The sequence below is a fragment of the Cynocephalus volans genome, chromosome 2 (assembly GCF_027409185.1).
Source record: "Cynocephalus volans isolate mCynVol1 chromosome 2, mCynVol1.pri, whole genome shotgun sequence".
In the NCBI taxonomy this organism is placed as follows: Eukaryota; Metazoa; Chordata; class Mammalia; order Dermoptera; family Cynocephalidae; genus Cynocephalus; species Cynocephalus volans.
Genome location: NC_084461.1, coordinates 159,597,074 through 159,611,500, shown reverse-complemented (window position 1 = coordinate 159,611,500; position 14,427 = coordinate 159,597,074). Strand labels below are relative to the sequence as shown.

Here is a 14,427-nt window from a genome sequence, read left to right as displayed (position 1 = left end):
GGCGCGCCGAGGCGCGGGGAGCAGGCACACGCCAGGCGGAGACGGAGTTTGGGATGGCACCGCCTCAACCGGCTCGGGTCCTGCGGTGCTACAGCTGCCGTCTATTCCAGGCGCACCAGGTGGGGCGGGCGCCGGCCTCCTCCTCCCGCGCGGGGACGGCGGGCGGGATGTGGCGGGGCCGTGGGCGCGGTGTCGTGCGGCTGCAAGATGTACCTGGGGCCCAAAGAAGTAACGGTGATTGTGCTGAGGATTGGGCTTTATCGGTGTCTCTTCCCTATAATGTCGTTGTGCACTTTTTGTTTTCGTTTTTTGCTTAGTGGTTGTAAAAATCAGAGGTAATGGTTTCTGCGGAGGTGGGCTCGTGAATTCTAGCAGATAGTTGGGGAACCCAGTTTGAGGATAGCATTCTTTATGCAAAGCCTAGCTCTTTCTCAGTTTAAGTTAAATACTATACAAGGGAGATGACAGTTCGTAAGTCTAAGACGACAGTGATGTGCCACCGAAGCATCCCCCGTCAACGCCTGGGCGCCCTTTGGTGTCTCTCCATGACTCTCCCTCCGTCTCTATCCGCCTGGAGAGGGCCCCGACGCCTGTTCGCCGAAGCATAAGCAACGGATGTATCGAGTATTTTAAACAGGATAAGCGATACTTATAAAACGTATTTGCTTCCCCGAGTTTCAACACGCAAGATAAGGGAATGTCACTTAACCTAATCTTTTCTGGATCGTACTCTGTCTCCCTGCTTGATGTCACATAATACTGCCGTTAGTGTATCCACTTCTGATAGTTCCCCCCTCCTCCTAGTTTTCTGCTAATCCACTGTGCCCTAAGAAAGGATAGCATCAAACTTCTTTAAAGTGTATGTTAAGTCAGTAAGATGCTGAGTATGCATCTGTAAGCTTGCATTTATTATTATTTTATTTATTTATTTATTTATTTATTTATTTTGGCAGCCAGCTGGTATGGGAATCCGAACCCATAACCTTGCTGTTACCAGTGCCACGCTCTCCCAAAAGAGCTAACCGGCCAACCTGTAAGCTCGCATTTAATGCTGAGACTTAAGGGCTATCTTGGGGGCTCAGAAAATTTTTACTTATTTCCTTTTCTGGACTGTGTTCTAGGAGTTGAGAGTAAATGGAAATAATTTTTAATTATTACACATGTATAATGTAGTGCATGCTGTCGTGATCGTTTTCAACTCTATGAAAAGCGATTTGAAACCAAAAAGGAAGTTAACTTTAATTGTAAGTCTGCTGTTTACCGCACAATTTCACACATCTCACTTAATTTCAACAAACTCTGAATTAGGTATCATTCCCATATTACAGAGATGGGAATACTGAAATCCAGAGAAATCAAGTGGTTTCTCCATCTAATAAATGTCAGAGCCAGACCTGTACATTTGCCTGTTAAAGATCCTGTTATACCATACTGTCTCTTACCAGCTCCCCCGAATTAATCCGTTACCAGTTACGGTGTGTTCTTCCAGATTTTTTTTAATGCATTTATTACTTGCATATATACCCATATAAAATACACAGTGGCTTTTTGTTTTTGTTATTTTTAAAAGATCACCAGTAAGGTGATCTTAACCCTTGACTGGGTGTTGTCAGCACCACGCTCTCCCAAGTGAGCCATGGGCGGCCCGACATTTGTGATGTTAATTAAGCATGATATCTCATTACATTTCTTCAAGCAACTTTGGTGTCTCTCGATAACACCTTTTTGGTTATAAATGGACTCTTCGATTATCTCTTCTAACTAAATGTTTGCTTATATAAAAGCTGTCTTAGCGCTGGCCAGTTAGCTGACTTGGTAGAGTGGCACTGATAACACCAACATCAGGGGTTCAGATCCCCATACCAGCCAGCTGCCAATAAATAAATAAATCATATTAATTTTTGAAGATATTTATTTTGGACCTAGCCACTATATTAGATTATCTTAGTTTTTTAGTAGTTTTTCACTTTATTCTTTGGGTTTTCAGGTAAAAATCATATCACTTATAATAATGATAGGGGATTTTTTTTCTCCTTTCCAATTTTTTGTTGTTGTTGTTGTTGTGGCTGACCTGGTATGGGGATGGAACCCTGGACCTTGATGTTATCAGCACCATGCTCTACCCAACAGAGCTAACTAGCCAGCCCTTTTTTCCAATTTTTATACCTCTTACTATCTCTTTTTTAATTCCACTGGCTAGTACATCAGAAGAAATGGTAAATAAGAGTGGGAATCCTTGATTTGTTCTTCATTTTCATGGTAATGCTGGTAATGATCTCCAGCTGGTAATGAACCAGCTTTGGAGCTGGTTCAAGGCATTTTTTAATGAAGAATCTAAGTCAAACACCAAGGTGAGGGGTTCAGATCCCCATACCAGCCAGCTGCCCAGAAAAAAAAAAAGAAAAGAAATGTCATAGAATTTTTTTGAGAACCGTGGGTGGCAGAGATCTAACTGGATTTTGTTTAATATGGATAGCCAGTTTCCCCAGAACCATTTATTGAATAGTCTGTTCTTTCCTCTCTTAAAATGCCATGTTTATAATATGCTAAATTTTCATACATATAAGTTGGTTTGTTTCTAGATTCTACTCTTTTCCATTTATTTATTGATTGATTGATTGATTGATTGATTGATTGCAGCTGGCCAGTTAAAGGATCCAAAGTCTTGACCTTGGTGTTATAACACTGTGCTCTAACCAACTGAACAATCAGCCGGTCTCCACTAATTTTCTAAAAATTATTTCTGATCCAGTTCCAGTTTGTTTTAAATAATTATCTGAGCTATATTTCTGAAATTTCATTGTAGGTGAAAAAGAGTCTCAAATGGACATGCAAAGCCTGTGGAGAGAAGCAGTCCTTTTTGCGGGTGAGTTCTGAGAAACAGAAAGCAGGTGGAGCCCAGCTCTGCAGAGGGTGTTCCTTGTGGCGTCCCAGCATTCCACAATGGGGACCATTTTCTCTCACACAAAGTTCCCCAGATATGCGAGTAGAGCTCCGGCTCTGAGGTTCCTGCTCCCTCAGGAAGTGAAGTGAATAGAGCGGTGCCTGGAGAGGTCCTGCCGTTTGTTTCTTGCTTCAGCAAGTATTTATTGAGCACCTTCTATGTGCCAGGCACAGGGGAACAGTGGAAAGTTAAACTGTCAGAGTTCTTGTCCTCACAGATGTGCCCGTGTGGAAGGGGAATAGGAACTAATACTCATGTATGCGTGTGCACACACACGCACACACGTGCATAATTTAAAACTAGACTGAGCACAATGAAAGGAAAGTTCAGGGGCCTTTAAGAAGACAACAAGAGGACTAACTGATATTTCATATTATAAAATCAAGCTGATTCTCTTGGCCTAAAAAAAAGAAAAGAAAATAACAGGGAATCAAACCCAACTAGGGGTGGGCAGGGCTGTTGGTGGAGGCAGGGGTATGGGAGAGAGTGGGCTCAGGAAGTGGAGGCAGTCAGGGAGCATGTGGATTGCATGGAACACATTGTAATGCTCTTATTTAGCCTGCTTTTTTACCTGACATTGTGTACATCTTTTCAAGTTCACATATATTGACCTACCTAAACTCTTTTTTCTTTTTTTGGGTGGGGAGAGGGAGCAGCTAGCCAGTGCAGGGATCTGAACCCTTGACCTTGGTTTGGATCCCTAACCAACTACCTAAACTCTTTATACCACGAACTGTCCTGCATCTTTTGCTTTATTGAACCACTCGATCACCTGCCCCAGCCCTGATGCTGCCTCTTCCACCTCATCCCTCATTCTTCTCCTCCGCAGCCACCATGGCTTTCTCTCTGACCTTGAAACAATCCAAATCTGCTCCTTCTTAGGGCCTTTGTGCTCATTATTGGGGCTCTTTACTCTCTTCTCATTATCTTGACTGGAAATTATGTATTAATGCGTTCACATGAGTATTGTCCATCTCAGACTGTAAGTTCCATGAGAGCAGAGGCTCTACCTATTTTATTTACTGATGTATCCTCAGCTCCCAGCATAGTGCCGCACACAGTAAGTGCTCAATAAGTAATCAGTAAGTAACCAGCCCCACGTTGGTGAGCATGTAGGTCAATTTTCCTGTGAACTGTTATGCACAACTCTGCAATGAGGCTTTTTACAAATACCTCTTTGTTTACTTGACCAACCATTTACTATTTCCTTAGGACAAAGTCCTAGAAGTTAAACTGCTACTTTAGAGGGTATCTTTTGGTTAAGGTATTTGAGATGCAAACAGTAGACAAAAACACTTCAGAATAGCTTCAACACTGACCCCAAGAACTGAAAAGCTGCCAACAAGCCAGGCATTATCTTTTCCTCCCTTTCTCCTCACACTCATCCAGTTTCTCCCTACATCTTCCTCCCCCTTCCCTTTTCGCTTCTCCTTCTCTTCCTCTTTCTTCCCAGACAGTTCACAGTAACATACTCTGCTCAGAGTCTACAGACTCCTATTCCAAGCCAGTTGGAGTAGCTGAGTTCCAATTACGAGTTCCTGGGAGAAGCTCTCTGATTGGGCCAGGTTGACTCAGATGTCTACTTCTTGTCCAGTCAACTGGGATTAGGTCTTGGAGGACAGGCTAACTCATCATTTAGGCAGATACCCCACATAGTGACCACTGCTTACTTTAGATGTCATACACATTTCTAAATTCTCCTTGAGGAAGACCTTGCCTTCCTCTTGTGCCTCTAAGCAGGTGTGATGGTGTATGACTTATGGTTGACAGTAACACACACACCAAAATTGTAGGGGCTTACCACCATAGAAGTTGTTTCTCTTGCTCTTGTAACAGTCCTGGGAGGACATTGAGGTTAGCACGGTGCTGTCCTTGGGTCCCTCTGTTCTTTTATTCCCTGAGACTTGTCTGCAGCTGCATCCAGCCACTGAAAGAGGCAGGAGCATGGTGGAGCTACCCAGGAGGCTTTTAGGACCAGACCTAGAAGTAGCGAACATTTCACTGGAAATGCCTAGCCTCATGGCCCCACCTGACTGTGAGGCAGAGTGGAGAGTGAGGTCTAGTTTTGTGCCCTCATAGGGAAGAATGCATTTCTGTACTTAGCTAGAAGTCTCTGCCATGCAGGACAGCACACCCCGACCAGTTATGCCAGACCTGTGTCATCACTCTTTTTTAACTTCGCCATGCCCCTCTCCATTCTCACTTGAACATGCTCCAAGCAGGAGTGCAGTTCCTACCAGTCCACTAAAATTGCTCTGGTCAAGGTTGGCAGTGATCTCCATGTTACTAAAAACAATGGTTAGTTCTTAGTCCTCACCTAACTTGACTTAGTGGCAGCATTTATCACAGTCTGTCCCTTCCGCCTCCATGAAACACTTTCTTCACTTAGAATTCCAGGTCATCCTGCTGCTGATTTTCCTCCTGTCTTCCTAGCTGTTGTTTCAATCCATTTTGCTAGTTTTCTGCCATCTCCCCAATTTCTAAACATTGGAGTTCTCTAGAATTCAGTCTTTCAATCTCTCCTATAGCTGCTCACTCCCTGAGTGATCAGAGATAAGATCTGACAACCCTCAAACGTATACCTCCAATCCAGGCCTGCCCCTCAGCTTGTTTCTACTGCACCCACTCGGCTGTCTACTGGATATCAGATAGGAATCTCAGACTTGATATATCCAACACGGAAGCCCTGGTCGTACCCCACAAACCTGCCTTCCCCAAAGTCATCCTCGTCTCTTAATTGCCAAGTCTCTCATTCTAGTTGTTTGGGTTAAAACCCTTGAAGTCATTTTTTTTTTTTTTGTGTGTGTGTGTGTGTGTGTGTGTGTGTGGCTCCTGGCCAATAACAGAGATCAACCCCTGGACCTTGGTGTTATCAGCACCACACTCTAGCTAACTGAGCAAGCGGCCAGCCCTCAAAGTCATTCTTGACTCCTCTTTTTCTTTTTTTTTTTTTTTTTTGGTTGCCTCCATCTTCACAATAGATCCAGAATATGACCACTTCTTACTCCAGTGGTGCGAGCCAACGTTGTTTCTTGCCTCAGTGTTTGTAGTAGCTTCCTAACTGACCTACCCGTTTCTTCTGTACAGTGTCTTCTCAACACTGAAGCTGAACGGATTCTGCTAAAACATATACTGACTCATGTCACTCCTCTAGTCAGAACCTTCCAGGTTAGAGCAAAATCCATGATCCTGCAGAAAGGGCCAGCTACATAAGTTTTGCAGGGAGCCCAGTGTAAAATGAAAATGTGGGGCCCCTTGTTCAAAAAGCAAGGAAGACTTCTAGTCAAGATGGCAGAATAGACAGTCCCAGCATCACTCTCTCCCACAAATCAACTAATTTACAACTACTAAAAAGCAACAACAGCCAAGCTGGGGCCACTAGAGCTCAGGGGAAGAGTAGGAGAAACGTACAGAGTACATGAAGGCCAGAGAAGCCACAATGAGGAAAGAAAAAACCACTCTGACCATTTCGAGCCCCGGCTGCTTCCAGGCTGGAGCTGCTGAGTGCACAGAGCAGGAGCTGGCAAAAGCCGCAGCTGTGCCCTTCAGATGAAGTTGCTTGGAAGCCGCAGGAGAGAAGAGGGCCTTGCTGGCCCCCAGGCTGGCAAGACCGCTAATAGGGCTCCCATGGACTCACATAGGAGCAAGGAGCCACAATAACTGAAGAAAAAGAGCCACTCAGAGGCCAGAGAGTCATTGCAAGAGACCGGCCTGTGGCCCATCCCTTTGGAAGTGTTTGCAGCACAGGCGGGGAGACGGGTCCATGAGGAGAACACTGGGACACAGCATAGACAGCTGATCTGCCCCCAGCTCACCACAGGACCACTCAGAGGAGACTGGTCAGGAATATAGAATTGCACAGGGTACAGTTTGATGAAAAGACTTAGGCCCAGACCAGTGTTTCTATAAAACCCAGGTGCATTGGATTTCACTAAATCTGGAAGTACCTATAAAGTCAACCATTAAAACCTGAGCTGCACAAAAAGCCTTCCCCAGGGAATCAACAGCAAAGCAGCAATTCAGCTCAACCACAGAGCTCAAGTACTGGTCCTCTACTTTAGAAGTAAGCCAAGGACAGAGGAGAGACCTACAGAGTTCATGAAGGTGGGAGAAACTACCATGAGAGAAAGAAAAAGCTGCTCTGAGCATTTCGGGCTGTGGCTGCTTTAAGGCTTGAGCTGATGAGCACATGGAGCAGGAGCCAGCAGAAGCCACAGCTGTGCCCTTCAAATGGAGTTACTTGGAGGCAGCAAGAGAGAAGAGGGCCTTGGCAGCCCCCAGGACAGCAAGACCGCTAATAGGGTTCCCATGAACCCACGCAGGAGTGAGGAACCAGAACAACTGAAAAAAAGGAGCCATTCAGAGGCCGGTGAGTCATAAGGGACCGGCGCAAGGCCTGTCCCATGGGAAGTGTTTGGAGCATGGGTGATGGGCAAGATGGGAACACTGGGAGAACACTGGGACACAGCAAGGACAGCCGACCTGACCCCCAATCAGCAGAGGACCACTCGGAGGAGAATGGTCAGGAATGCAGAATTGCATGGGGTGCAGTTTGATGAAAAAACTCAGGCCCAGATCAGAGATTCTACAGAACACAGATCCACCAGGTCTCTGGAGAGCCGGAAGTACCTATAATATCAACCATTAAACCCTGAGCTGCACAAAAACCTTCCCTAGGGAAACAGCAGCAAAGTAGCATTTTAAACAACCACACACTCAAGGAGTGGTTCCCACAGGAAATCCCCCGTGTTAGAAGCAAAGGATAAAAAATTAGTTCCGGCCCAGGCACACCACCAGCATCTTGGGGCCTGTCTGAGAACCCGAGGCTTGGATCCAGGGACCAGACCCCACTCCCACTTCCAGGCAAACTGTGCCAGCGCCTCGGGGCCAGTGCAGGGACCCAAGGCATGGAGCCAGGTACTGGATCTTCCTCCCAAAACCAGGCACACCATACCAGCACCTCGGGGCCCTCCCGGGGACCCGAGGTATGGAGAAGGGGACCAAACCTCTCTTCCACAACTAGGCACACCTAGCCAGCACCTTGGGTCCTGCCCAGTGACCTGAGGTATGGAGCCAGGCACCAGACCCTCCTCCCACAACTAGGCACACCACGCCAGTACCTCGGAGCCTGCACAGGGACCCAGGTCATGGATAAGGGGACCGGACCTCTCTCCCACAACCAGGCACACCACGCCAGCACCTTGGGGCCCGCCTAGGGACCCAGGGCATGGAGAAGGGGACCAGACCACCCTCCCACAACCAGGCACACCAGGCCAGTGCCTCAGGGCCTAGCCAGAGTCCCAAGGCTTGGAGAAGAGGACCGGACCTCTCTCCCACAACCAGGCACACCGCACCAGCGCCTCAGGGCCTGCCCAGGGACTGGAGAGGTGGAGATGGGGACCAGAACTCTCTCCCACAACCAGGCACACCACACCAGCACCTCAGGACCTGCCCAGGGACCTGGGGCATGGAGAAGGGGACTGTACCCCTCTCCCCCAACCAGGCACACCGAGCCAGTGCCTTGGGGCCTGCCCAGAGACCAGAGGCATGGAGAAGGGGACCAGACACATCCCACAACCAAGCATACCACCAATGCCAAGGAGCATACCAAAAACAGTACCTCCATGTGGGTGGCCCACCACAGCCACCACAGTAACCATGGCTGCCGCAGACGCCACAACCACCGCGCAGATGATCCGCCAACCACTGGAGTGCATTCACAGAGAGAGTCACCAGCAGAGACAAAGAAAAGAGGATGTCTCTTTCCACAAAGCCCATTTCAGAGTGACAGAAGAAGCATCTGCTCTATGATAATATTGGGGGACCTGAACACATCTCTCAGCATTGGACGGATCATCTAGGCAACAAATTAACAGAGTAACCATGATTCTTTCAGAAGGAGAGATGATAACTAGGGTAATTAGAGGGGGAGGGGAGGGAATGGGGGAAGGGGAGAGATTAGACAAGGGGCATAAAGAATAATTATGATTTGTAACAATATATACGCTAGTAATATTGATTTGATCAACATATCTCAATGTTCAACTCCAAAAATATGTATAATTGGTTTTGATTCAATAAATAAAATGAATTTTTTTTAAAAAAGTAAGCAAAGAGTAAGAAATTAGTTCCAGTGCAGAGTTTAAGTGGTGGGAATAGCAAATAATCCAACACAGAACTGAAAGAAAAAAGAGTACCCACAACCAGAGACAAAGTTTGATATTAACTAGTAAAGGTTTCATTTCACCAAAGAACATCTATAACACCTAGAAGGACCAGAAGTTCCCAGGGCTACCAAGCCAGAAAGGGGTGACAACCAGGAACACCACCAGTGCCATGGGGGCTGCCCAGGGTCCTGAAGCATGGAGCCAGAAACCAGACCCCCTCTTACAACCAGGCACACCACCATTGCCACCACCAACTAGGTAAGGAGCATGCCAGAAACATCACCTCCATGTGGGTGGCCCACCACAGCCACCACAATAACCACAGCTGCTGCAAAAGTGGCTAGATGCCGCAACCACCGTGCAGATGGTCTGCCAGCCACTGGAGTACATTGACACAAACAAGGAGAGTCACCAGCAGAGACCAATGAAAAGAAGCGAATGTCTCTCCACAAAGCTCATTCCAGAGTGACAGAAGCAGCATCTACTCTATGATAATATTGGGGAACTGAACACACCTCTCAGTATTGAACAAATCATCTAGGCAATAAATCAACAGAGTAACCATTCTTTCAGAGGGAGGGAAGAAATTTAGGGTAATTAGAGGAGGGAGGAGGAAGGAGAGGGGGATGGGGAGAGATTAGACAAGGGGCATAAAGAGCAAGTATGATTTGTAACAATATATATGCTAGTAATATTGATTTGGCTAACATATGTCAACGTTGAACCCCAAAAATATGTATAATCAATTATGATTCAATAAAAATTTTAAAATAAAAATAAATAATAAAACAAAAAAATTAAAAAGCAAGGAAAAGTACTGTTAAATGTATTAAAATATAAAGCTTTTTCCTTTCATGGTCTCTCTTTTGACTTTTCATGATGTTTTTTTTTTTTTTTTTTTTTTTTTTAAAAAGATGACCGGTAAGGGGATCTTAACCCTTGACTTGGTGTTGTGAGCACCACGCTCAGCCAGTGAGCGAACCGGCCATCCGTATATGGGATCCGAACCCGGGGCCTTGGTGTTCTCAGCACCGCACTCTCCCGAGTGAGCCACGGGCCGGCTCACATTTTAAATTATAATGATTTTACTGTTCATGTTTATATTGTGCAATGCCAGTTTTAAATGCAAATATAAGAGCATTTAGTACATATGCAGAATCGTCAAAATTAGACAATTTATTTCACAGCTCACGTATACTTACATATTTCATTCTTACCACTGGAGTAAGAAGTGGTTATATTCTGGATCTATTTTGAAGGTAGAGCTGACAAAATTTGCTTGTGGATTGGATGAAAAGGGTAAAAGAAAAAGAGTTCGGTTCCCTGTACTGGCCAGCCACCAAAAAAACAAAATGAAACAAAAGAAAAAGAGTCGAGAATAACTTTGAGGAAATGCTGCACAAAATTAACTCATCTGTTTTTACTTTGCTTCTTGATATGCACATTCTCCCCACCCTGTCGACCTTAATCTAACTGAAGAGTAAGGAAGGATGGAAAGGAAAAGGAACTATGAGTTGCCCTGTCTTTCCCTTTCCTTCTGTGTCATCATTTTCAGCATGGTGGTTGACTAATACAGGGAAGCAACACGAGTAAGAAGAGGTATGATAGGGTTCCTTGGTGGTTTATGTCTTTTAGAAGGCCATTGCTACCTTTTACATTTAAAACAAGTTCTAGTTCAAATGGGAAGCTTGGCCTCTCAGGCTTTCAGCACCTCTACACTCAGGTGTAGACATCACACACCGCGGGACACTCAGAGTCTCGCGGAGCTCCCGTGCATCGTGAGTCCAGGGAACTCTGCTGTGGGGCATCGAGAATGCACTCTGCAAATGAGGTGGCGAGGAACAGTGGGCATGCATAGTGTGCGTATGTCCTCTGCTCACAGACATGCTCCATTGTCCTATTGGACTTCACTTAACAAAACACAAGTTCAAAGACCACATTTTTAAGAATTTCAAGATGGCAACACCCATGAAGCTAATTCTGCCTATGGTAAATCCTACACTCTCAAATTTCATCTCCTGCCGTCTTCCCCTTAGGCCACTCAGCCCCAGCCATGCCGGCCCCTCACTGTTCCTCCAAAATGCCAGGCTAGGCGTCTTTGCACACATTGCTCTTTCAGTGCTGCTTCCCCAAAGAGCTACGTGGCTTGTCCCCTTAGATCTTCCTACCTGTGCTCAAATGTCACCTTCTCAGTGATCCATTCCTTGACCACTTTGAACACCCTATGTAAAATTGTATACTCTCTCCAACTCAACCCCACCCTGTTTTCGTTTCCTTATTTTTCTCAGGAGTTCTTGTCACCATCTGCTAGTCATATGTCTTACTTATTTGATTATTGTCTATCTCCTCTCACTAGAATGTGAGCTCCACAGTGACAGTGAGTTTTGTCCACTGCTGTATTGTACTGTATTGTATTGTTTGCGCCTACCAAGATCTGGCACATAATAGGTGCTCGAACAAATAATTATTAAATGAATGAATAACAGCTAAGTGGGAAAAAAGGAATCTAATTTTATTTTGTATTGCTTTGATTATCAGCAAGAGTATCATTTCATATATTTATTTGCAATTTGTGTTACTTCTGTCATGATTCTTTTATTCATGTTCATTAACCATTTTCTGTAACGCTTTAGGTTGACTTTGGCTTTGATAGGTAGAGTTTAGGGTCCTAGTGGGACAGCCAGATGTACCCAGACTATTAGTTCGAGAGCCTGTTAGTTGTGAGTCACTCTACAAGTAGTGATCAGACATTAGTATTCCTGCATGCTGCTTCAGGCATCTTTGGGCCTTGCAAAGTACAGCTTTGTCCTGCCTGGGTATATCTCAAATGGATATGTTTCTCAGCATTCTGCCAATATTTTTTAAACTTAATATAAATTTTTTTTTGTTTCTCAGGCTTATGGTGAGGGCTCTGGTGCTGACTGTAGACACCATGTCCAAAAGTTAAATCTGCTGCAAGGACAGGTTTCAGAGATGTCACTAAGGTACAGTTGCTTGGGAGAGGAGCACCGTTATCTCACCCTGTTTTTATCTTGACTGGATAGTGGAAGTATACAAATGGAGAAATCCTGTAGATTTCTATGTCTTACTATATGGCAGATTAAATACCCTGAGAAGTCCTCCCACTGAAAATAATTTAAAATGCTGGCTATAAGATTTTAAATGCACTGATGGGATGACAAGAAGGTAAGTAACCCTCAGAGGTCAAAAATGAAATAAAAGCCAAAATCCAGAGAGGAAGCAGCTGAGCTGCTGAGGTGATTGAAGCCTGGAGCTGTGGAGCCTTCATTTAGACACCTGGGAGGGGTGCAAGAGACGAAAGACAAAGCCTCAGGCCTGGTCAGTGTGGGGAGGTCAGTAGGAGACTATATAAAGCTGAGATCCCAAAAGATGTGCCCTCAGTGTACAAATGAACTGAAATATGTCCACTCTGCAACAGGGAGCTTGCCTGTGTTGACCTTGGCACTGGCTGAAAAGAGAGACATGTCTTTCCAAGATTTTGGAAGGACAAGGAAGCTGTCACATGGTTTTTTAGCCTTTTATACACACTGTGAAAAGCCTCAAGTTGAGAATTTATTTTTCAGTTGTCCCAGGAAGCAGAGGTAAGTGCAGCTCCTCTTTGGAGCAACTCATCTTCAACCTAGGCCTCAAAGAATTCCCACAAATAAAGTTCCAAGTAGCATATACTCAAAGTTAAAAAGCATTAAACACTCAAGGAAACATGTCATCATGAGCAAAAGACAGCAGAAACAACAGCCAGAAAAGTTATACCCACAAAGACCTCAGAACTTACAATATTGCATGTTTAATATATTTTAATAAAAGAGGTGGTTGAGGGCCGAACCCGTCGCTCACTGGGGAGAGTGCGGCGCTGGGAGCGCCGAGGCCATAGGTTCAGATCCTATATAGGGATAGCCAGTGCGCTCACTGGCTGAGCATGGTGCAGATGACACCAAGCCAAGGGTTCTGATCCCCTTACCGGTCACAAAAAAAAAAAAAAAAAAGTGGTTGATAATATGAGGAACTTGAAAAAATAGCCAAGTATATTTGAAAAAGAGCCAGAGTTTGTAGAAATTAAAAGTATAATCACTGAAATTAAAAATTCAGTAGACAAGTCAAACATTAAATGCATCTGAAGAGAGAAATAGTAAAATGGAAGATAAATCTGAAGAAATTATTCACAGAGTAGCAAAAAAGATTAAAAAGTGGAATATATGAGGGAAAGTTGGGAGACATGGAGAATACAAAGAGTCCCAGCAAGAGAGAATAAAGAGAATGGGGCAAAGGCAATATATTTGAAGAGAACAGAGCACATTCCTGAATCAAAGACTTAACATTCTTAAATTCGGAAAACAGTAAATCCCAAACTGGATAAAACCATCAATTTATTTGCAAACAGCATGATTGTGTTTGGAGGAGATCCTAAAGAATCTATAAAAATTCTAGAACTAAATTTAGCAAGATCACTAGGATACAAGGTCAACATACAAAATTAAATTGTATTTCTATGTAAATGCAGTGAACAATTGGAAAAATGATTTTAAAAATCAAATACCATTTTTTTTGTTTGTTTTTGCAGCTGGCTAGTAAGGCCAAATACCATTTATAATAGCATCAAAAAATGAAATACTTAGGGATAAATATAATTAAAAATGTAAGATTTGTTCAGTAAAAACTACAAAACATTGCTTAGAGAAATTAAAGATTTAAATTAAGAGATTTCATGTATATGGATTGGAAAACTCAATATTGTTAAGATGTCATTCATTCTAAATTGATCTATAGGGCTGGCCAGTTGGCTCAGTTGGTTAGAGCACAGCCTTATAACCCTAAGTTCACAAGTTCAGATCCCCATACAGGCTAGCTGTCCAGAACAAAAAAAAATTGATCTATAGAGTCAACCTAATCCAAAGCAAAATTTCGGTTTTTTAAGAAATTGGCAAGCTGATACAAAAATTTATATAGAAATGCAAAGGACCTAGAATTGCCAGAACAATTTTGATGAAGAAGAACAAAGTTGGAAGACTTATAACAACCTGATTTCAAGATTTACTATAATGCTGCAGTACTCAAGATAGTGTGATCTTGGTGAAAGGCTAGACATACATCAGCTGGCAAATGGATAAACAAATTGTGGTATATTCATACAAAGGAATATTACTCAGCAACAAAGACAACATGGGGAAGTCTGAAAAACATTGCTAAGTAAAAGACGCCAGACACAAAAAGTATATGCTGTATGGATCAGTAGGGAAAGGAGGAAATTGCCTGCAAAGGCACATAGGGGACCTTTTTGGGGTGATGAAAATTTTCTAT

At 44.1% G+C, this 14,427-nt stretch overlaps 1 protein-coding gene across 1 annotated transcript in view; it reads left to right on the top strand.

Annotated features, from left to right (window-relative positions):
* The window catches only part of MRNIP (MRN complex interacting protein), a 21,555-nt gene continuing 7,128 nt past the window's right edge, over nt 1–14,427 (top strand). Inside the window, 3 exon segments of the mRNA XM_063088124.1 lie at nt 1–119; nt 2,807–2,866; nt 12,007–12,095. Of these exon segments, the coding sequence (XP_062944194.1) occupies nt 54–119; nt 2,807–2,866; nt 12,007–12,095 (215 nt within the window). The 5' untranslated portion in view covers nt 1–53.